The sequence below is a fragment of the Cyprinodon tularosa genome, unplaced genomic scaffold, assembly GCF_016077235.1.
Source record: "Cyprinodon tularosa strain WSP-4 unplaced genomic scaffold, ASM1607723v1 ctg46, whole genome shotgun sequence".
NCBI lineage: Eukaryota > Metazoa > Chordata > Actinopteri > Cyprinodontiformes > Cyprinodontidae > Cyprinodon > Cyprinodon tularosa.
The window spans coordinates 994,306-1,018,024 of NW_024039185.1; the positions used below are offsets into that span (position 1 = coordinate 994,306).

Here is a 23,719-nt window from a genome sequence, read left to right on the forward strand (position 1 = left end):
TCTTAACTTCAGTTAGGAAAAATGTTAATTCCAGTTTTTAGAATGACTTAGAATTGCTAACTGCAATGTTCTGCATCTAGATAAGAGCAATTAGTGCTATAACAGCTTTTAATATTTTTCCACTGTATCTTTTGTAAATAGCTCTTAAAAATGTAATTAAATACAGATGATCAGACATTTAAAATATGGCTTTGTTTACAGAAAGATGTACCATATAGAGAAAGAGACAATACTGAATTGAAATTTTCAGGATTTTGGTGAAAGACACATTTTTAAACTCAGACTTGCCTTATACAAAACATAATGCCAAAACAAGACTTTATCTTTGTATCACCACAGGTTATAAGCTTTTGCTTCTTTCATCCCCTTTTCAAGCCATGTATTGTTTGTCATTATATGTATTGTAAAATGTGTGCAGGTTTGAAATAAACTTTTTGAATTGAAAAAACCCCCAAAATGAATTGAAAAATAAAGTCCCAAGCATTGTTGTACCTCTGTTTTATAAAGAGCTTGCAGAACTGATTTTTTTGAGGTGCTGATTGTTTTAAAAGTTTTTTAAATCACTCTCTGAAACTATTGAGTCGCAATGCTGCAGGGTTTCTGTCAGAAATTGTTTTCTAATGCAAAAAAACATTGTAATCAAAGACTGTATAATGTATATATTATGTAATGTATATATTTTAGGACGGTCAAAACAAATCAAAAAGAATTAGGTGCGTAGACCGGCAATGATTGAAATTTCATTCTGGGTTTGTGTCAACAACATTAGGGGGACACTCAACAGGGTCTTTAAGATGAATGAGGAAGGACACTTGCATTCCTGCAGATGTCTGTTCATTCTCCCTCTGACTCCTGGGCTGCAGAGCTTGTCCTTCACTTCCTGCTAGTGAAGGTTGCTCGACCAAACCATCTGCTGGTGGAGAAATCGTCCTATCACAGCGTCCAAAAACCTGTGAGTTGTCTGGAGTTGGGGAATTGTCAGGCATTGCCCTGGTTGGGGATATAGAGGACCTGTTGCGATCTTGGACCGTAGCGATGGAAAAAGTTTCAACTCGAGGATCGAGCCCAGCTAGTCACTGTACTAAAATGTCTGTCTCTGTTCTCCAGCTGCGAAACTTCCTCATTAGCTCTGTCTGCACCTGCAACCAGAGAAGAAGAACCTATTAAAAACATGAAATACAATTATATTTTCTTATTTATTCAACTAATTTAGTTAGACAATGGCAGTCATACAGTGCTTTGCTACTGGAATTTTTGAGCACAGGAGTGATTTATTATACTTGTGCATGGTTTGATAAATCGGAAACATTTGTTTTTGCGTATGCCATTTTGTAGGTTTTCAGCGTATGTAGACTTTTAGTATAAATCCCAGGCAATCTTTAACAAAGGAGATCCCAGGTCTCCACCAGCTTCTATAATTATTCCAATCTAATATATGTATTTAAAAGCACCAAAAGCAGCATTTAAAATCACTATATCTCACAAAAAAAAATCAAAAGTAGAGTTTGTAATTTGAGAACAAATCAAGATAAAATGCAGTAGCTGAACGACCTCCAGCCGTAACTTGGTTAAGCAGATTCTTTCTCACATAAACAGTTTCTTGCTTTGCATTTGAGAAACAATCTACGAAAAGGTTTGAATCGTCAATTGCTTAACCCAGTTTTGGACAAGACTCAGGTGCTGAGGGTCTTACCTTAAGCTCCAAGTATTCTGACATGGAGAGGAGTTGTTGGAGAACTCCCTGGATGTAAACTTTCTTGATTTGGTGTTTAAGCAACCCATGGCTCTTTAGACCCTCTTTTAATTATTTCTTTTTAAGTTTTTAACCTATTATTTTTGTCCAAAGTTAAAGAATAAATGATCAGTGACTTAAAACTTAGTGAGAAAAAAAAGAAATACCAAGCAGTTATGGCAATTTTGTTAAATAAAGTCAGATTTTTTGTGAAGCAATTTATTCTTTAAAGAATCTTGTTTCTCTTGTGGCTCTAAACTAAATTTTTTTAGCAAGTCAAAGGTCACAATGGCTCTTATTGTTTTAATGCCCTAACCCCTGGTGTAGTGTAGGTCATGTAGCAAACAAAACAATTCCATACCATACCTTCTCCACCACCTAGTTGTTATGACATGTTTTTGTGGAAATAATACATCAGATCGCACATGTAGCCAAACATCTGTTCATTTTTTTTGTCCAAACAAATTCCTCTTGTGGTTCATGTAGATGTAACATAAAAGCTTATGTTTCATTGCCTTAGCCACTTATTCCAACAGCTGCTCAGAAATAGCAGTTTGGTCTTATTTGAATTGTGCATCCATTAACTGACGTCTACCATGCTAACTAAGACCTTTAGTCCTACATGAAGCTTCAGGCTTTATTGCAATTTTCTGAGCATTATAAGCTCTGCTCTCAGGGTTAATTTACTAGGAAGATTGACTCTCTTAAATGTTCTCCATTAGAAAAAAACATTCTCTCTCATTGTATGGACTTTAGATTGCCAGAAAATGGCCTTTGCAGATTGATGGGAGGCAATACGTGACTGCTGCCAGTCTGTTTTCACTGTCGTTGTGTTAAGGTTAGCGTTTGACATGGGGAAAAAGTGTAGGAAGGAGACTGGGCAATGTGGTGACTTTGAAATGTTTCATATTAAAGATTTAGAGCTAAATATGAGGTCATAGAATCAGAGTGGACTGACAATAAGAAATAAAAAAAAAACATGTAACAAGCAGAAAGCTTATATACCCTGGAGGTATGATTAGAGAAAAAGAAACTGGGGGAGGACATTTAGGTTAATGATGAGCAGCTGAAGAAGAGCAGGACAACTGAGGGAGGATGATGATAACACACCTAACTGAGGAACTATAAGCCACAAAGGAAATGAGTCAAACTCCAACAAAACAGTTCAAACAGAAAAAAACAAAACAGAAAAAGAATAAAGAGCTATAAAAGACCTAGACCACCATAGTGACTCATCATGAAGCGATCAGAAATGACAAAAAGAAAACCAAAAACAAGAGCACAAGGTCATGAATCATTATTAATGTCTTTCTTCTGGTATGTTGTGATAACAAATGGGCCTCCTCCAGGCTTACTAGCTGCTAAAGTTTCCAATAATGACCCAGGGGAGGTTTAATTTGTTTTTTAAATCTTAGATTAAAGTATTTTAAACTGGTGAAGTGTTCATCAGTAACGTGTCCCTTCAAATGTGTGCTTCTTCTTATTCATGACGAGGGGGCAGCAGTGTAGGGAAAGACTCCAACACTTTCCTCCCCACAGAAACCTCTTTTGGCTCCATTGGCGCACCTAGGCCAGCCGATAGACATAGTCCCTTCAGTGTGTCTTGGGTCGTCCCTTGGGCCTCCCTGGTAAGATGTGCATGGAGCACCTCCTGAGGGAGGAGTCAAGGGGCATTTAAAACAGATTTCAAAGCTGGCTGAATTGACTCATTTTGATGTGGAGGAAAAGCAACACTGTTCTAAGCCTCTCCCAGATGAACCAAGCTCCTCACCATTGCTAAGATAGTGGCCAGCAAGAGGAGAAGGCTAAATTCAACCACTTGTATCCAGCATCTCGTTTTTGGACCGTAGGAGAGGGTAGGACTGGTAGATCCAGAGCTTTATCTTTTGGATCAGCTCTCTCTTCCCAACAACAGACTGGTGCAATGTCCAGATCATAATGATAGCCGCACCGCTCCGTCTTTCAACCTCCCATTATATTTTCCTCTCACTCATGATCAGGACTCTAAGATACTGGAAATCCTTAACTTGAGGCAGGAACTCTCCTCCAACCTGAAGGGGACCAGCCAAGTTTTTTCTATCAAGAACCATGTCGTTGGAAAAAGCCATGTTGCTGAAATCAGAAACAACCACTGGTCTCCTTATTCCATCTGACACCTTTATATGACAGCACCTGTTTTCTTTCTCACTTCAGAAATGAAAATAAATAAAGGTCACAAACCTCTTTGTTTGCGTAGCAGTAGAGCACAGACACCAGTAAGCCCTGCAGGTAAAAAAAAAAGAATAAAAAATCCTGTTTGGTTGTAGGGATGTGGGCTAAGAATTCTTAAAACAAAATGGGTAATTAGATTGTGTCGTTGTACTGTCCATCATCTTTTTTTTTCTTTTCCTGCACCTACCTGAAATGAACTGATAAATAGAGTAAAGAACACTTTTATGTAGCGTAGAACCCCTGTTGTCTGCTCATCTGTGGCAAAGATGAAAATCACCTCATGAATTCCAAACAGAGGAATGAGGGTGAGGGTTGCCTTGGCAAGCCTGGAGGCAAAGGGAGAAAACTCACAAAATTAGGCTGCATCTTACACTTTGTTTGGACCAGACTTTGATATTTTGAGGAAGGAATTAAATCCATCTTATCTGCATATTGTAAAGTACTTCTGAGACTTACCGTAGTTTATAATCTGGATATCGACTTTGGATGTTGGCTCGTAGTTTGGAAAATATTACCCCCAGGATCTTCATGAAAATCAAAAAGTTGATCTGTTGTTTGAAAAAAAAAAAGAAATACAACACAGAGATGGTTATCTTAAGGATTAATTGACATACCTATTACATCTATCATCCAAGCCCCTGAAATCTTCATACTTTGGAACAATTTGACACAAAAATAAATACATTTTACTGTTTTATTGAAATTCTAAGAAAATAGGGAATAATTGTGAGGAAAATGTACATGGCTTTTTAATGGGCACCCATTATACTTCCTTTAGAACATTTAGGGGGGACGCATTGACTATAAAAAAAAAAAAACATCTTAATGTTCTAATTTTACAAAATCATAAATGGGTTTCACCTCCTTAATTTGCCTTTTTTTAAGCAAAAACGCATTTCGGCTGCATGCCATCATCAACAGACTTCATGCAAATGAAATGCTGTCTTACTGGAGTTGGTTCTGAAATCTATTTTTGTGTATCTAATTTTTTTTTTTTTAGCCATCACAATTATTGTTATATCCATCTTAATTCTTTTTATTTGTACAAATATCTATATCCCTCAACAGACTTGCGACCTGTCCAGGCTGTACCCCTCCTCTCATAGCCTGCAAGAGATAAGCACCGGCCTCACCGTGACCCTGATGGAATTAGTGGGAGAAGATGGATGGATAGATGTATAAATATCAGGTTCTACAATATCTAGTTTGTTTTATATTCTTTTATTATATACAGTGAATATTGTTATCACATCTACACAAATAAATTATTATTCACATTATTCACATACTTGTCTAACCAAAGACAAAAATGCTGTTGATAAATATAAATATATTTAGATATGTTGCTCTTTTTCAATAATCAAATTATTCATCATCTAGTTAATAAATAACACCACACATTTATATTTAAAACCAGCAAGTTGTATTTGAAATTAAAAAAAGAAACTCATTGACACTTTAGATCTTATAATGTTACAGTGGAATAAATAAAAAAATGTTTTAGTGCTGAGCTGCAGCAGTGGAATTCAAGAGATGTGCTACAATCAGAGCATAGTATTTTTTCAGACATCTGGAAATGACCGCAGAGCTGTTTACTTTTTGAGAACTTGGCATTAATGTTGATATAAATCAAGTTTGGGATTACCCATGTTTTGGACCAATGTTCTCAAGGGAGAACAATACGCTTCATCTTGTCTCGTAACCCAGTTAATTAACGATGTGATTAATGTTATGCTTTTGTCATTATTTAGCAACAGATCCTTATTTTCTCTTAGGTGGTCAGAAATGAGATGGAGACTGAATTTGCTTCTCCCGCTAATGTACATTTCTGAAGCAGAAGCTGCAGTTTCTGTTAGGGACAATCAAGGTGTCATGATCTTGGTACTGATGACTGGCTTAATTACTCTTTCCATTCACCTGTCTTACCGTGCTCAGTTTCTAATCACTGCTCATCTGATCCACCTGCTCCTGCCTCTATTTAAGGAGCTTACATCGATTTATTAGGGCCAGATTATTCTTTTATTTTCTAACCAGTGGTGAAAGTGTTTTTAGAGTTCCTTGGTGTGTCTTTATCCTGATCCTGTACTGCCTCTCAACTACTGAACCTGTCTGTTCCTGTCTGAACCGTTTGCCTGAACTGTCTTTGGACTTCTGAGCCTGCCTGCTTCTGTTCTGATCTGTTTTCCTGACCTGGCTTCAGACTCTTGGATCTCTGAGCCTTCCTGTTTTGATCTGTTTGCCTGACCTGTCTTCCGGGGCTGCAGCATCTTGGACACTCTGGGCGGATCTTGTTGTCGTTGCCCACCAGCTGGATCCTAACTCTCTCTCCCCGGTTGATGGACTAAATTTGTAAACCCGCTTAGTGACTCACGTTCATAATCTTCCTCCATTACATTTACATGGTCACTAACCTGTGTCTCTCTCTCTTGCAGAGTTTACTGCCTCAGACGGCCTAGTCCCTGCTACTGCAGAACTGCAGATCCTTCATTTTTTAAATAAATACTTTTTAAATAATTCCACAGTCTATCTAACCTAAATACTGGGTCCTCTTTTCTGAGTTGTGACTCAAGGATAACATAAGTTGTTCATCCATGCAGGTAACAGAAAAAATGTTCTGCCTGAGCGATGTCATGAATTCCATCACTGTTTTCAAATAAAGCTGCCAAGTGCTTCAGTTCAGCTAATTGATAACTCGATTTAATATATATTTTTCACTCATTTAATTATATTCCTTTGTATTTATTAATTACTTATTTCTGTATTTATTTTTAATTGTCAGAGTTGGTCCTCCATATATAGTAACATGTCACTCTTATTCTGCTTACATAACAATGTAGTTATATGCTTTAATATGTGGGGCTGAAATCTTTCATAATCTATAGGAAGATCAAAGGGTGCTACTTTTTAAAGTCTCTGAAAGTGTATATAATGTCAGACGATGACAAATTAAATGTGTCTGAACAAACAGATGGGAGCTGATCTGTGTGTGTCATCATTACGAGTGAGGCTGTAAGAACTGGAAAGCGAATGATCCACCAGTAGTTCATGTTCTCATTAACGGCCCAACATCTGGAAGAGAAAACGCACATACTGTACATTAAGCAGTCTTTATCAGTGGCACACAGAGTGTCGCTCCGACAAACACTGTCACTCACTCTTTGTTTTCCTTTTGTACCTTCATCACCACCCAGGGTACCACAAACAGGAGAGGGGTACCTGAGCATGACAGAAATGACAAAAAAAAAAAATCACCTCCAAGAAAACAAAACAAAGATGAACAATGCTGACTAAATGTTTCCATGGTTTGTGTGCACTGACGCCTCTGCTGACATGCACATATGTCACTCTGGTGATGAATGCATTCGCTTTCAAAGCACCTATTTGAATAAACTTTTAATGTAGTTTAATACTGAATTGATGATGAAAAGAAATTCTAACAGATGGCGAAGGAGAACATTTTAGCTGCATGAAACTTTTAAAGATGTGTCAAATCATTAAAAAAGTTACCTACCCCAGCCAAGACAGAGGTAGGGCAGGTATTTGTTGTTGTCAATGAACACACAGGAAATGAGAACAGAGTACAAATATATTGCTTCTCCAAAGAACCAGTAGTGATTGGCCAAGACGCAGTACTGCATCATAACCTGAGCAATCCGGCAGCCGATAGTAGCCTTTTGGAATGGGGAAAAAAATTATTACCTGAGGGCTTTTGCTGGATTTAGGCTTAGCCTAGAGATTTTGTGCAGAATTAAGCTTTTGATACCCACCTGATGACTGAGCATTGCAGTTACATCGGCATCATTGACAATTTCTCTCCCAAAGTGGTGATCCAGCATAGTGTCCTTTACAATGACGGCCACAGCCCGCAGGATGAAGGACAGAAACAGGTTGGCGTGGATGTAATTTCTGGTACAGTGCAGTTTCCTGTTCACACACATGACATTTGAAATGTGTTAATCAGATTCCAAAATCCAAATTTTCAACTCATTTTAGGATATGTTGCTTTTAGATTAAACAGAAAATCACCAAGCTGAAACGAGTTAATCTTTTTTTGTATTATGTGGCAAAAAATATATAACAATCTGAGAGAAAAGAAGAATTGCCACAATGGAGGGGAGGTATGTTCATTTAATTAAAACTTTCTGTTCATTCATTCCTGCTCTGATATTTGACTACAGTGCAGTTAGAATGTATGACGGGTTGTAAAAGCAAAACAAACAAACAAACAAAAAAAATCATAGACCAACTCCACCACTTGTCACCTTTTACATTAACAGTTTGCATTAATGAAGCACAGGAAGAGACATTCTGTTCTATGTTGGGCTGTTCCGCTGTGACGAGCAGACAATAAGATACTATAAGAAGCTGCAAAAATGTCTAAAATGTCATAGAGTCCTGAAGCAAGTTTTTTATTACAGTTGAGGTTAAACTTCATATCTGTCCAATCAGAAAGAGACAAAATAAGTTGAATTCCACTGGAATGTGTGCAAGAAGATAACCTTGGTTCTATGAGAACGCCATGACTTCATTTTGAAATTTGTCTGAGAGAACATAGAGAAAGCATCCTAAACATCCTTTTTTTCAGCTGTTATTGTCATTACACTGTCACAAGTAAAGACCCACGAAATGAACTCTTCAAACGCATCCCTTTGGGGAGCAGTGGGCTGTCATTGTGCAGCACCTGGGGAGCAGTGTGGGGTTAAGGGTCAGTCCATAGGAGTGGGGGTTGAACTCAGAACCTCTAGATTCCAATCTCAATGCCCTATCCACTAGGCCACACTTTGGGAAGCTTTGCTTCAGCAGGACCAGCTTACCGTCATAGAGTCCATGATGTATCAGGGGGTTTAAAGGAAAATTTAGATAATCAGACAGAAAATTATTCAAACAAATACAGGTACCTTTTTCAAGACTGAAAATGAAATGAAGTCCTGGGTTTGGTTAAAACCAAGATGCTATAGAGTGACCAGAAACAGGTTGGACATGCAAGGAACCTCTAAAACATCCCATAGCTAGTAAATACTAGTAACAGCAACACCATTGGTTCTACTTGCAACTAGAACATGCCGATTATTCAGTGCTGCAAAAGGAATCTCAAAACCTGAGCTCCAATGTTTGGCTTTAAACCCAAACTGTGTTGTTCTGATGATCTAGTTGGGCTCAAAAAGATCCATTTTGATGGTACCCAACCATCAGACAGTAGCTCAGCATAACCGGCTCAGTTGTAGAACCAAAGCAGCACAATAACTAGCTGGACAGCCTGGACAGCTTTAAGGGAAGGGAAAGTGCATGTTGTGGTTTTACTGAATAAACCTACTAAAATACAGAAGACTACATCTAGTTTATGCAAGACAGCTCACCTAAAGCTCAGGATAATGATTAGAGCCAATAAAAGCGTCGACAGAGACAAGGAATAGCCGACAGTGTACAATGTCCTGAAGCCCACCATCAGCTGTTTGAGCCAAAGCTGTGAAGATAAAGACACATCTAATTAGCGTCAAACTGAATAAAATGATATAGAAAAGAAATAATAAGAGAAAATAGAAATTACATCATGAAACCAGAAGGCCATGATAGTTGTTTATGCAGCATTGTGGAATTCAAATCCAAAATCCAAACACATGTTATTGATATACTGGATAAACTTTGATTTCTCTGATTTATTTTGCATCAAGACATTTCAGAGAACTTAAATACGGTGGCAGATGGAGGCAAATGTAAAGGCAATCTCTAAACTCAGTAAAAATGGCAAAAGCACAAGAAATAGCACTCATGTACGGTAATAATGAATGAGAAAGACTTTACAGCGCAATATTTTAGGCTGGACCAGGGCTCCAGTAAAGACATCAGTGAAATGACCCAAAGAAAGGAGGAAGGAAAGGAAAGAACTGAACATTTCCCTTCATGGCTTCTTTACACAAGTGGCAGAATATTCTACAATAGAACATGCTGCTGCCATATCTGACTTTGTTGAATTCCCCTAGTGTTATGGTGCACTTTAGTTTGTAATGACATTTTTCAGGTATTAAGTTATATAAGATAGCCTATTTGATGCCTTTTTTGCCTTTTGCTTCTGTGTTTAGTGTCAGCAGCATTTTTCATCTGCAAAGTTTACTCTCGTCTGTAAGGTTTTTAACAAAAAAAAAAAAAAAAACTAAACAAAAGAACAGAGCATTAAAAAAAAACATTTGATCCTTCAGATATAAGCTTTTTTGCCTTTGTTCTCAAAGATTATAGTGCTGATACATAGTCTGGACCGAAATGCCAAGGCAGGATGATTAGGTGAAGGTAATTTACAGAAAAGTAAAAAAAGAAGGATGAACATGCATGACCAACAGCAGGCATGGTGCTTGACATTTCAACAGAGAGGCATCAAAAGCATAAGGGGTGGAAAAACAAGTGAGAGGAATCAGCGGTTATGATCCGGCACAGGCAAACTAGTGCGGTTTAAATAATGACTGTGGTGGAGAGCAGAAACAAAAAACCTGGATAAAGCTGAGTAGGGATGCACAGAAAAGAGATCAACAACAGAAGCAAACAAATGCAGAAAGAACACAAGAATAAACTCGCAAATTAAATGTAAATATACAAATAGCAAAACATCTAATATTAGAACATTGCAAGACAAAAACACTAGGAAACATCCGCTCAAATTATAAACATGACAAAAGATGTTTTTTTTCTTCCTGCAACCTTATATAATAAAAACATATATATGTTTTGCAAAGTGTGGTAGAGACCCCAGTTGTACCTCCTGAGACGCCACCTCTTTTTCTTGCTCACACTCGCTGATGTCCCTCCACACATTCCCGCTTCCGTCTGTCTCCCAGAGTCCATTGGAACCACATCGCCTACGCACAGATCCCTGAGACACTAGGTGAAGAATAATTTATAAGGTAATTAGGGGGAGAGTTGCAGTTTGGGGCAGTGGGGAAATATAGAGTGAATAGCCATAATGGGTTGTTTGGCTGAAACTTATGAAAAAAATATATTTTTCTAAGTTTAGAGATATGTGACAGAAAGTTTTTAATACAAAAATTGCTGGTTTTGGAAAAAAAAACATTATTGCATGTCATTACACATCAAGCCCCAGTCTGTTGGCATGTTACGAAGTAGGTTTCAAAAGAACTGAAAGGTTTCTGATAAGGACACTGCCTTTGATCAATGTTTGTACCTGATTTTACGAAATCGACCACAAAAGCTTAAAATAAATCCTGCGTAAACAAAGCTCCGCCTCCTGCTACAAGGATGCAGACTTGTTTTGACATTTTGCCCAAAACTGTCTTTATCAAATTTTTTCTGGCATAGTATGTGGTCTGATTAAAATAATAAACTCCTTCCCTAAATAACAGCAATTATTAAACCACTGTTTAAAAAATAACTGTTTGGAGAAGTTGCTCCTGCAAAATTTACAGACTCCGGCAAAGTTAAAGATAACGCCATTAAAAAAGGTGTGCTTAAGCATCAAAATAACTTAAATAAAAAGACTACAACTGACACTGCCCTTATCGAGGTGTTCAATGACATTCATATAAATGTGGAAAATACAGTGCTGGTATTACTCTATTAATTGTAGCATTTAACATCTTTTTGGAACAGACAGCAGGCTAGTTTGAATCTACTTGACGAAAAGGGACTTCTTTTATCTACTTATAAAAAACCAAAGGAGGCTGTAATTGGTTTTGAGTCATTTGACTTCCTGATTTTGATGAATTGGTGATGCCGGGTGAGAGAAACCTTATAAGATTAGGTTTTCCTTTGCTCTTAAAGGTATACTGTAGTAGAGGATGCTCTTTTTCTGGGTGGATCGTAAAAATAAGTGGTCCTCCTAATTGTCAATAATTTTGGTGAAACGTAAGGCCGTCCTACGTGCTCATCCCCATTTTCACTTACCGGTGGTGAGTCTGACATTGTGGAAAAATTGCTAATCTTCTTTTGGAAAGTAAGCTTGTATGAGCGATACCAAAAGCAACTTTTAAACAGAGCGTGCACGAGGAGAAATTGGTTTGTGCATGCTCTCGCGTTCCCTCTAAGAAGCAGGTACAAGGTTGTGTATGTGTAGTTTTCTTTAAAAGTGGAATTTTCAAAAATCCTCCACTATACCTTTAACTGAAGCTGTAAGGTGTTTTATTTTCCTAATCACATTAGTTCCATTATCAATCTTCACCAAAAATACTTTTTTCTGTCATTTTTCGGCTCTGTAGTAAGGATTTAAAGAGCAATAAACTCTCTCTGACTGAAATACAGATGATAATAGAACACAGGTCAACAGAACGAAAGAGGGCAGACTGATTGTAAAGGGCAGAAAGAATATCCATACCTTTGTCAAACCAGGGCAGGTAGAAAGGACATGAAATGTTGACCATCAAGCCTGCAGGGGTATCTGGCCAGCAGGCATATCTGTCAAATGTCCTGTTGCAAAACAAGCCTTCTAAAAAGATAAAGAAGAACAATTCTTATGGTTCAAGACATAAAAAAGATGAAAAAGTAAACCCATAACAATTTTTTATTCAATTTCATCAATCTGACTCAAATCAATAATAAAACCATTAACCAGCTGATAAAATGTAGTACATCTGAGCCATAGAGAGGAAGATTATATTCATCATTTACTTTCTGATTTATACCTTGAGGTAGTGGCTCATTTTTCATCATTTTGATACAGTCTTGTTTATATTGAACCCACTTCAGATAAGTTTCTTCCAAAACCTTCCCGAAGCCAGACTCCAGCTGTAAGAATAAGCAAAGAAGGCAGAGCATCAACACCAACTGAGGGCATCATCTGTAGGAGAAATAAACAACATTTGTTCAGAACTAACCTGTGGCAGCATAAAGAACAGCAGACGAATCAAAGCGTTTATATTGTGTGTGCCTCTCATCACTGCAGATTAGGGTGCTCTTTCTTTAGAGGCTGAGAGGAGAAAACATCTGATCAGACAATAACTGATGACTGTTGCACAACTTACAGTAGGTTATTTAAGGGTGTATTAGTCTATTTAGTCTCTATAGTCTACTAATAGTCTATTTAGTCTTTGAAATTTAGTTCTGTATACAATCCTTGTATACAAAATGACAATAAAGTTAGTCTAATTCTACTTGAAAACAAGTTTAATTCTTACACCATCAGCACACTTTCAATGCTACTCAAAAATACAGATGTTTTAAAAAGAATTGCAGTCCCTTGCAAAGGTAGTTCAGTGTATTTTAGAAAAGTGATAAGCAAAGGATGCATGGTTATAAAAAGTGGGATTCAATTAAAAAAAAACAACCTAATTTCACTGCAGTTGCAGTCTTTTTGGTGAATGTCTCTACCAACGTCGAACCACTGGACGCCTTTGCCAAATCTTCTTTGCTTTAGAGCTCATTGATATTCAAATTGATATGATATAGACATTTGTTTTCAAGTCCTGCCACAGCCGATACAAGCCTGGACTTTGACTGAGCCATAATTGACGGAAGGTTTAGGGTTTTTGTCAACTGGATGTTTAAAGGAATAGTACACCCAAAACATGATTAGCCTTCATTTTCTACTCACCCCCATGCTGAACAACACTCTGGAGTACTTTTTTGATATCTCAAATGCATCTGGAGATCTGGGAGGCTTCTTGCTGTCTGCTGACATTCAAATAATGGAGGTCTATGGTGCCCGAGACAGAAAGGTCCATAAAAGTCCACAAAAAACGTGTCAATATTCCTCCATACTGCTCGTCCAATATATTCCAAGTGTCCTGAGTGGGTAGCATCCAGAATTTACTCGAAACGAAGTCATTTAGAATGTTTTTAGAGCATAAACAGTAGTGTATAGGATTTCCTGAAAGCGCGCGCCTTCGAGTTCACGACGCTACGGAAACCGCGGCAGACCAAACCAGATGAAAGTGCGCATTCAGCTCGGCAAAGAACTCATGCTCTTCCTCAACACTGAAGTCCTCAAACATTTTTCTTTCGTTGTTTCTTTCTTTGCACAGGTAAACAGCAAATTTCTTCTTCTACGCTTGCATTATCAAGAGCAGACGCTGAATGCGCACTTTCATCTGGTTTGGTCTGCCGGCTAATCATGTTTTGGGTGTACTATTCCTTTAAACTCAAAATAAAAGAAAAAAAAAATTCTGCTTTAAACTTCTACAGTATATGTTACTAGTGGTATGGTGGGCGTTGTCCAAGCAGTATAAAAGCAGAAGCTGGGAGCATTTCTGGGAAGGTGTCAGTTTCCGCCAGAACGCCTCTTAGTTCCAAGCATGTTATAAATTTGTCAAGAATGTTGGTGAGTGTTTTTAAAGAATGGGGGTTATATTAAATTTTTATTAGGACAAATAGACATTTTTATTGTTTGTTTCTTTTTAGGAAGCCCTAACAGACCAGGCTGTGTATGCGGGGAGATGAGGGGGATGTACACCATACACAGGTATTTTTAGAGATTTTAAGGTGGTTATTAAAACTATAAATTGATTGCATTTTTTGTGATTTGTTGTTTTCTGTTTGTTTACAGAGATGGTTTTTGTTGCTCCTGCTGTCCTTAGGTTTATGTTGTTTTTTTTTTGTTAGTCCAACCCTGTTTGGTGTCTTTGGTCCCATTGTTCACTTAGGAATCTTATCTGTTTTCCATTTAGTTGTTGTTTTTTTCCTTGGTCACTCTCCCAAGCATACTGTGAGCTGATAGACAATATTATATCTGATCTGATCGTTTGCAGTGTTCAATGGTGATCGTGTGCAGTGTTTGCTTTTCACCTGATTGCTGTGAAGCCTTATATAAGTGTGTGACTTTCTTGTTCTGGTTATGCGGGTTTATCTGCCATCCACCAATGTCAGAGTGTAAATATTGTCTACCTTAAGCCATCAGAGTTGTAGAAAGAGAGGAAAAGGATTTTTTGTTTAATAAAGAACATATGTTTTTTTTAAGACCGAGTTTGTCTCATCTTTACTCGGGTTGTTACATATATAAGATTCTCCCTGACCTGTCTGCTAGGTTACTTTGTCTTTGTGATGCTTGTTGTTCTCTCATTCTCTCTAACAAACCTCTCAGACCAGAAAGAGAACCTCTGCATTTATAGGTTCCAATTCAACTAGACACAACTAGATGCTATTCTCTGATAAAATGACTTCTGAATAAAGGGTTGCACAGATAAAATCAAATTAAATACGTCAGTGCTTTCTGATCTAAGGGGACAAAATAAGAAAAAGTTTATGCAGCATATCTTTCAAAGGAGAATTGGATAAACAACCTTTGAAAATATGTACCAAAAGTTTCTTTAAAATAATTAAACCCTTAAGGTTGGAGAATTAGCTTTATATCAGATACTCTCGAGGTTCAGAGACTCTCTGATGATTCCCAAAAAGGAAAAGTGAATTGAATCTATGTATCAACACAATGGTTGACGTGATGAGGCTTAAGAACATATAACAGTCTTGCCTCTGTATCAGCTCTGCAAGTATCAATCAAATTAATTTAAAAGGCACAAAAGCTGAACCAGATGTTGCTGTATTCCTAGTAAACTGAAAGCAATGCAGATTGGAGAGCCTCAGGAAGAAGACACTTTCTGAGGAAGAATCCTTTCCTGGGTCTGAGAGTTGCTTTATCTCCAGAATCAGAGAGCTGCTTCCTTCTTCAAACAGCATCTCAGTAACGGATGAAAAAATATCCACATCTTCCTTTAGGTTTAGGTCGGCCTTGTATTCTTCCATTACTTATTTCTAGTCAAATTAGAAATACAGTTTAAGAATTCCAGCATACGACTTTTAACTCATGTTTTTTTAACTTTGTATTATATTTCCAATAAATATTAAATTAAATTCAGTTTATTTATATAGTGCCAATTCGAATCGCCTCATCTCAAGGCACTTTATAATTCAACCAGATCATAAATTTAAAATGATTCAGAGTTTTCCATCTAAGGAAAAGCAGTTGATTGCATCGACTCATTGACTCAAAGGCAATCCCTCACACTAAGCATGCTTGTAGCGACAGTGGAGAATAAAAACTCCCTTTTAACAGGAAGAAAGCTCCAGCAGAACCAGACTCAGAACCCATTTGATGACTTTTAAGCTTAAAAAGAATATTACTGTGACAGAGAAAAGGCATTTTAGTGCCCTGTCAGCCAAGGTCAGAGAGTTCTTTCATTCATACTTGGAGAAAGAGCCATAGAGCTCAGTTTTGAATCCACGTTTTTCAAGTTAAAACTATACACAATTGCAAGCCATAATTTATAATAATTATTGAAACATATATTTTATAAAAATTTTTTTTTTTTTTTTTTTTACAAATGTTCTTTTTGAAGCATTCTGTTCTCAGTTTCTGAGAACATTGTGTACCTTTGAAGCCACCCAGGGGCCCAGAGCCCCCATCCTGAAACAGACTGTTTGTTTCTAAATGACCCAATAATCAATCAGACATTAATATATACTTGGAAACAGGGATGAACCAGTTTGTTTGTACAGTGGAATTAACTTTAAACTTGGTTCTGAACACAAAATTTATTTTTTAAGAGTTATTAGCTGAAATCCTGTTCCTCATTCCGGTTCTGTTGTTTTCTTTAAATTTTTCAAACTTGTTACTTTAAGAATCAGGTATCGAGAAATTTATTGTCATTTCATGACCAGAGACTCTTGAGATAGAAGGTTTACATGATACAGAGACAGAGATTAAAAACAATTAGTATAAAACACCCTCAGAAGGCATAAAATAAGAACACAGAATTAAAGTGTGTGGGGTCTGATTGTCAGCAGTGGGGGTTTTTGTGACTGGAAGGTATAAAGGTAAATGATTGGGGCTTGTCCCAGAGGATGGGAGCCTATTTGTTCTTGATTTGAAGCTGCTGAATAGTTTTCCTAAAGTAAGAAGAACAAACAGATATTCTTCTGGCACTGAAAAAGCTGCAGAAGTATAAGAAACACGAAAGTAGGACTTAATATCGCAAAGAAGCTTTGCTTTTTGAAGCACCGAGACAGAGGAAATGGTTGGAAAGTTTTGCATACGGTACTATTTTATTAACATGTTCACTGCAAAAATTTTAAATCTAAATACGTTTTTCTTAAAATTTGTACTTTTTATCTTGAATTGAGGAGGTAATAGAGACATTATGCCAATTGAGCAAGACAGTTCACATTTGAAATAAGAAAAAAAAAATGCATTGTCTTATTTCAAGTGCATATTATCTAATTATCTTATTTCAGTAGTAAAAATACTTATTCCATTGGCAAATCATATTATTTACCTACTCAAATTAAGGGTAATTACACTTAATGTAAGGTATTTTTGCATTTCTTTTTTCTACACAATTCATTTTATGCCACATTGTTCAAATAGGAAGAAGTTTTATTTCTAATAAAATGGATACATTCTAAAACAGTGAAATTAATTTCTCTTTGACAGAAACTCACTACCAGTTTAGACCAAGTGTTAATTATCTTCACGTTTTCCTAAAAATATATATAATTTTTTATTTGTAGATGTTTTGAAGCTGTGTCAGTGAAAACCAGAACAGACATCAGCTCACTGAGTTGGGATAAGGTGCAGCGCTGAGTGACAGCCCAAAGATAAATCCAAAGTATCGGTCGTCGGGGATATCATGTCCCTAGCATTGATAGGGGGTCCAACCTCAGGCTCAGTTAAGCCTCCCACTCCCAGTGCACTGCAGAAACATTGATCTATTTGGCTTTTCCCCAGGTTATGGCATTTTGAAAACCACTGCCTGTAGCAGACTGAGGATTGATTGAAGGTTTGCTTTTTTTTTTTTTAGATCTGTCGATACAAGGACAGGCTGGAACTAAAAAAATAAATGAGACATTATTTTATGTTTTCCATAAGATAAGCAAAACATATTATGATGTAAAACATTTTTTTTTACCATGTGGGAAGTCAAAATACAAACCTATAAATTACTACGCTATTACAAAATATGTTACATAAAAACAACTTAACCAGTTGTACAATAAAGTTTTTGTACAGAAAAACAAATAAACAACCTTATCAAAACATGACAAACTATGATAGCAACGGTTTTGGTTGTGCAAAATAAGAATTTCAACTTAAATATTGCATTTTCTCTTTCACAGTAATATACTTTTTTAACTTTAAAGGTTTTCAAATGGGCACACATGTGGACAGTAGCTACGTTTACATGGACACAACTAATCGGATTGAAGGCCTGATCAGATCAAAAATGTTTCATGTAAACATGTCAGACTGAAGATTCTAATCCGATTCGGTCCGATCGGATCTAAATTTAATTCCGAATAAGAGAGGTGGTTTTTGCCGATCGCCATTCCGATTGGCGTCCATGTAAACACCCATTCGGATCTTAAGAGTAAAATAATCTTCACTGCGCATGTGTGCGACGTCAGCGTGACGTTTTTCCGCCTTGTCAACAACAGGAAACCACCGGTCGCTCTCGCTCTTGTTGTGAACAACATGGCGGGGGGAGTCTAGGAACGCCGACTTATACACTCAAGTTCATTTAAAGCTGCAGGAAGCAGGAATTTATCCTCCTCCTCTTCCTCTTTTCTCTCTCCACAGCCCACTCGCTCTCCCACGCCGGTTCAATCGCTCATTCTCTACATTTTCTCTCGTACATTTCGCTGCCAAGCGCTTTTTTCCTCCTCTCTCCTTTTTTCTTTCCGCTCGCTCCGAGCGCATCGTTTGTCAGGCCTCCCAAAAACCATGCGCAGACAGAACTGCCAAGTTTGGCAGGAAGTTCTGCGCATGCTTAAAAGATTTAATCTGATCCAACGCTTGGTACATGTATACACACGTCATGATCGGATCATTTCATTTAGTGTCCATGTAAACGGAGATTTTGAATTTCCGATCAACCAAGGTTTGGATCGGATCGGGGAAATTTTGCGCATGTAAACGTAGCTAGTGACATACATAGCACTGACAGACATTAAGCCCAGCCATCCCGCTATATACACTTTTGAGGATTTTATTTGTTTTATTTATTGTTTCCTTGAACCCCAGTTGGCCTCGGCAGATGGTCGCTCACACTGAGTCTGGTTCTGTTGGAGGTTTCTTCCTGTTAAAAGGAAGTTTTTCCTCTCCTCTGTCGCTACAAGCATGCTTGGTGTGATGGATTGCCTTTGGGTCAATATTTTAACTTTCCAACTATTATTTGCTATTCCACAACTTTATGAGAATTAAAAGTTTTTGTGATGCATGGCAGCTTGAATCATATTTTCCTCCTCTCTCTGAAAAGCAATATGTTTAATGCAATAGAAAATTATTGTTTGCTTTGAAACTCATTCTTGCTGTTTTTTAATCAACAGAAAATTGAAGATTCTATTTCATAAAATAATTTGTGTGTCTCTATATCTAGTGTAATTCATTATTCAGATGGCCTTACTTTCATTGAACTTATTGAATTCATGTAAGTAATGGCTTGTTTTCCCAGCACAGCAATGCTCTATCCCAGCTATCCTCAACAATTTTTCACATCCATTTTTTAACTAAGTATATGGTATAACTCTTATGATCTCACACCATAATGAACCTTGGTCATTTATTCTTCATTTTCAGTCATTTTATTTATACCAATGTCTTATTTTTCATTTCTTTTGTGACAAACTACAAAAAAAATTCACAATTTCATAATTATTTAATGTAATTTTATACTGGTTTACACATTCTTTTGTTACTCTGACCAGTACAAAACAACTCCTTGGAAACGAGACTTTTCTATTATCTAATTAAAATATCCAACAGTGACTGATTGGGTCAAATGACCTAGAGCTAAAACGATCTTGCAGAAAGTCTCTTTTCTTATTGACATATTCTGTTACTTCGAGGATCAATCAGAACCTGGATTGATTTCTAAAAGAAGCTTATATATACTTTAAAATAACCATCCCATTATAATTAAATATATTTTGGAGAGTTTTAAAGTAACTTTATCCCCTTTAGATGTTGGACTTGTTACCTGAGATCCCTCCTGCCTCTTGCAGAGCTGAAACTTATCAGTAATCAACAGAAATTAGTGAGCAGGGTCCAGTCAAAATAAGTCTACACTATAAATATACTTTTAATTGGGGCTGTTAATATGTGTTTATCTTCAGTATATTACAAGAACAGACAGTTTCCCCCTCTCGACCTATTAATAGTCTGCTTTGGCTGAGTCTGTGCTGTAGATTTAAAAAACATATGTAGGAAGATATAAGAAGATTTTGGCAAGATTCTCACAGCAAACAAAGAAATGCTAATAAGGAGCTTTAACAAGATGTTTAGAGTATGTTATCAAAACCAAATTTAAAGTTACATATTATTACAGGTAACAGTTGTAAATATAGAAACAAATGAAAGGGCTGCCAAATATGAGAAGCCAATTTTTCATATGCTTAGAGACTTTAAACAGCATTTTACAGTATCCTGAAAATGTAAACAAACCTGATTACTTAAAGGTGTCTCTATATAGGAAAAATCACCTAACTTTTCTGTCATGATTATGGGGTTTCAAGTATCTATAGTCCAAAATCAATTAAAATCATATGGTACAATAAAACTGCTAATAGACATCAGTCCAGATTATATTTTATTTGCAAAGCATTTTGTTGATCATGGCCCATTAAAAACTTCTAAAAATTATATATAAAGTTAACAGATGTGCTAAGTGTGCAGTTCCCTCCCTCCATATAGAACCAGGACAATTGTCTCCCTCTGCATGGATTATTGGTTAGACTATAGATGGATGGAACAGAAGATCCATAAAGTCTGCCCTGTTACAGATCAGATTTTCTAGAACTAATGAAATCAGAGTGTGAAGGAAACAGCAGCCGTGTGAGTGAAGTGGATTTATAATACAGTTAATCATTAGAACTTCATTATCTTGATAATGGAATGCTAAAAAACGGGTAGGATTCTGCAGGAACCTTTTAAACACAAGCATCTTGGCAGCATAACGAAATTAAAGTTGTGCAAAAATAATTAGCCTACTTTTCATCAAATACTTGAAACTGATACTATGGGTGATATAGGTGATAAAACTTTAGAACCACAATTATTCTAATTTTTAGGATTTCCAAATAAAAACATGAGGAGATCAGATCTATTTAATTAATTTATCATGAGCCATTATTGCTTAGAAAGGCAATTCCTTTCAAGTTGTTATATTTTAGATTAATCCAACAGTAAAACTGTATTAAAAACGAGAAGAATGTATTTTAATCTCACTTACTGTAAATGGGATCAGATGCTTCAGTCAGAGAGAAAAATCCACCTGCAGCCGCTCAGAGCAGAGACTGTGCAGCTCTGGGGTCTGATAATCAGTGACTTCAGCAGTGAGAGATGGGATGACGAGTGATGGAGAGACCAGCACACAATCCCCTCAGTCTCCCCGTAACATTCTCATTGATTTATCTGCTTGTTTTGTTAGTTTATGATACAAACAATGTTTTGCGCTCCAAAAGCTCTGTGCGTAAATGCAGCCATTCAGACATGATTAAGATAAATAGGATGGAAACATGAAAATTAAGAAAATATGGTAAAGCAATTCAAATTTAAACATCTAATTGCTCATTTATTTTCTGAAAGTAAAATGAGATATGTATTCTTATGAGATATGCAACTATAGCTACTAAATGATTATACAAAGCTTCTCTGTTGCCATAGCAGCCATGTGATGGAAAGCTATCATTGAGATAGTGAGAAATATGACTGATGATGGATGGATGGATGGATGGATGGATGGATGGATGGATGGATGGATGGATGGATGGATGGATGGATGGATGGATGGATGGATGGATGGATGAAAGAAGGATTGACGGATGGATGGACAAATGGATGGATGGATGCATAAAAACAGGCCTATTTTGCCCCTAGTTTTAAGATTTATGTAATTCAATTAAAAGATTCTCAAACTCTTTTTAGATAAGTTCAACACAGACCTATTAAATAAACATGATTTGACTATTTACATGGTGCATATTCATTTTAATGTACATTATTTAAAATATATAATTGTCAGTTTTAAGTATTTAGAATTAATAAAGTAGACTATACTTACTCAAAAGTAATAGTTGGTTTATTTCAAACACATAAAGTTTATTGCTTGAAATGCGATGGATGGATGGATGGATGGATGGATGGATGGATGGATGGATGGATGGATGGATGGATGGATGGATGGATGGATGGATAGATGGATGGACTGTTATGGCATTTGACAACTAAGTTGATTCTGCATGCAGTTTCATTTCGACTGGGTACATTTTTCTGTTTATATTCAGCCTGATGTTGTTTCAGGTGAACTCCATGAGGTGGAGACAGATCCAGCAGCTTGCATTATGAGCTCTATGCATGTATTCACATAAAGTTCTGGTTAAGTCTGCCTTTGTCTCTCCACTAGCTGCATTCTGATGCACTATAAAGCTAATTCCAACAAGTTAAAAAACAAACTACTGGAAACCACTTAACTTTTTTGTAATGATTATGACCTGGATGACTGATAATCTTCACCAGCACCATAGAGCTAACACCTGCAAACTGAATTATCACGGTATTTTTGTGAGAAATAATGTGTAGAGTAGAACTAAACCTGATTGCTACACATGAACAATCTAGCTTCTCAGGTTAATATGTAGCATTGGATTTATCTTTATCTTTTTAGTTCTTCATATAAAAAGCCTGCATGAGTTCAGGTGTAAAAAGAATGCTGTATTTGCAGACAGAGGGATAAAGGAAATAAAAATAAAAATTATATATATATAGATACACGCACATACATACATTTACCTATTTATATATATGTGTGTGTGTGTGTCATCTAAAATCATACATACAGTATCAATATATATTAACTCACAAAAAATATTGCAATTGTTTATCATAACATTTCTTTACTTAATGTAACTTATGCAACAGAATTTACGTAACATTAACACCAGTCAGTTCAGTCTGAAGGGAGGTCAGGGTCAGGAGTCAGGACTGTGTGGGATGGTTAACTACCACACTTGTTGTTCACTCAATTATGATTTCCTACGAGGTCTGAGCAGGTCAGTAGATAGATGTAAATAAATGTGTTCTTTGTTTAAATATAAGTATCAAGTTATTTAATGATTGCTTATTTAAGTGTGCTTACATAGCAAGAAAACTGATAAATAGTCCAGACCAGGATCTAAGGTGCTGAGTGTTAAATTCCCGAAAATTGAAGAGAGGTGATGCAGTATGCTCTGCCTTCGAAGAATAAACTTATGAAGACAAGATGGATCTTTTCTTTTTGTTGAAACAGTGTCTCACTTCTTGATAATTGAACATTTCCACAACATTAGATAAGTGCAAAAACAACATACGGAACTGTTAGAAGGAAATTAATGATTACAGCATGACAAAGAAATGCAAGGGATATTACAAAAAAAACAACAACTACTGAGTGATTTGGACAGAAAAAGATAACATTCAGAAAGAAAAGACAATGCATGAGAATCCTCCATGTACAGCAGGAAACGGACAAGCAGTTGAGAAAAGCTGAAAAACACAAAACTGAATAATGGGAGGAAAATCATTCAGGCCAGGAAGGGGAACGATATCCAGCTGGGTTTCCAGCAAAGATGAGTACTAAAAGGATAAAAGAAGAAAAAGCAAAGAATCATGCATGGAAGTAGCAAGAAAACAAAAAATGTGTAAAAAGATAATAATGAAGGGTTTCAGAGCAAATGTCTTGTTTTGAATCATATCTATGTTTTCAAGAAAAAAATAATAATTGAATCTGTCTTCATTATGTGACTAAATAAAACTCCAAAAGCAAGTTATCTAACTCTTTTAATCTTTCAATCTCACTCGGTATCTCTAATTGA

At 36.6% G+C, this 23,719-nt stretch overlaps 1 protein-coding gene across 1 annotated transcript; it reads right to left on the reverse strand.

Annotated features, from left to right (window-relative positions):
* LOC119793807 (glucagon receptor-like) lies at positions 1–21,201 on the reverse strand. The gene is made up of 14 exons (XM_038301080.1): positions 21,100–21,201; positions 12,760–12,851; positions 12,568–12,670; positions 12,261–12,371; positions 10,692–10,813; positions 9,301–9,407; positions 7,711–7,867; positions 7,455–7,614; positions 7,099–7,159; positions 6,943–7,012; positions 4,400–4,491; positions 4,131–4,269; positions 3,953–3,994; positions 1–1,139 (listed from the first exon to the last, which is right to left on the reverse strand). Exons 2-14 carry the CDS (start codon positions 12,817–12,819, stop codon positions 1,074–1,076), a joined length of 1,290 nt encoding a protein of 429 aa, XP_038157008.1. The 5' UTR covers positions 12,820–12,851; positions 21,100–21,201; the 3' UTR covers positions 1–1,073.
* Between the last annotated feature and the right edge of the window lie 2,518 nt (positions 21,202–23,719).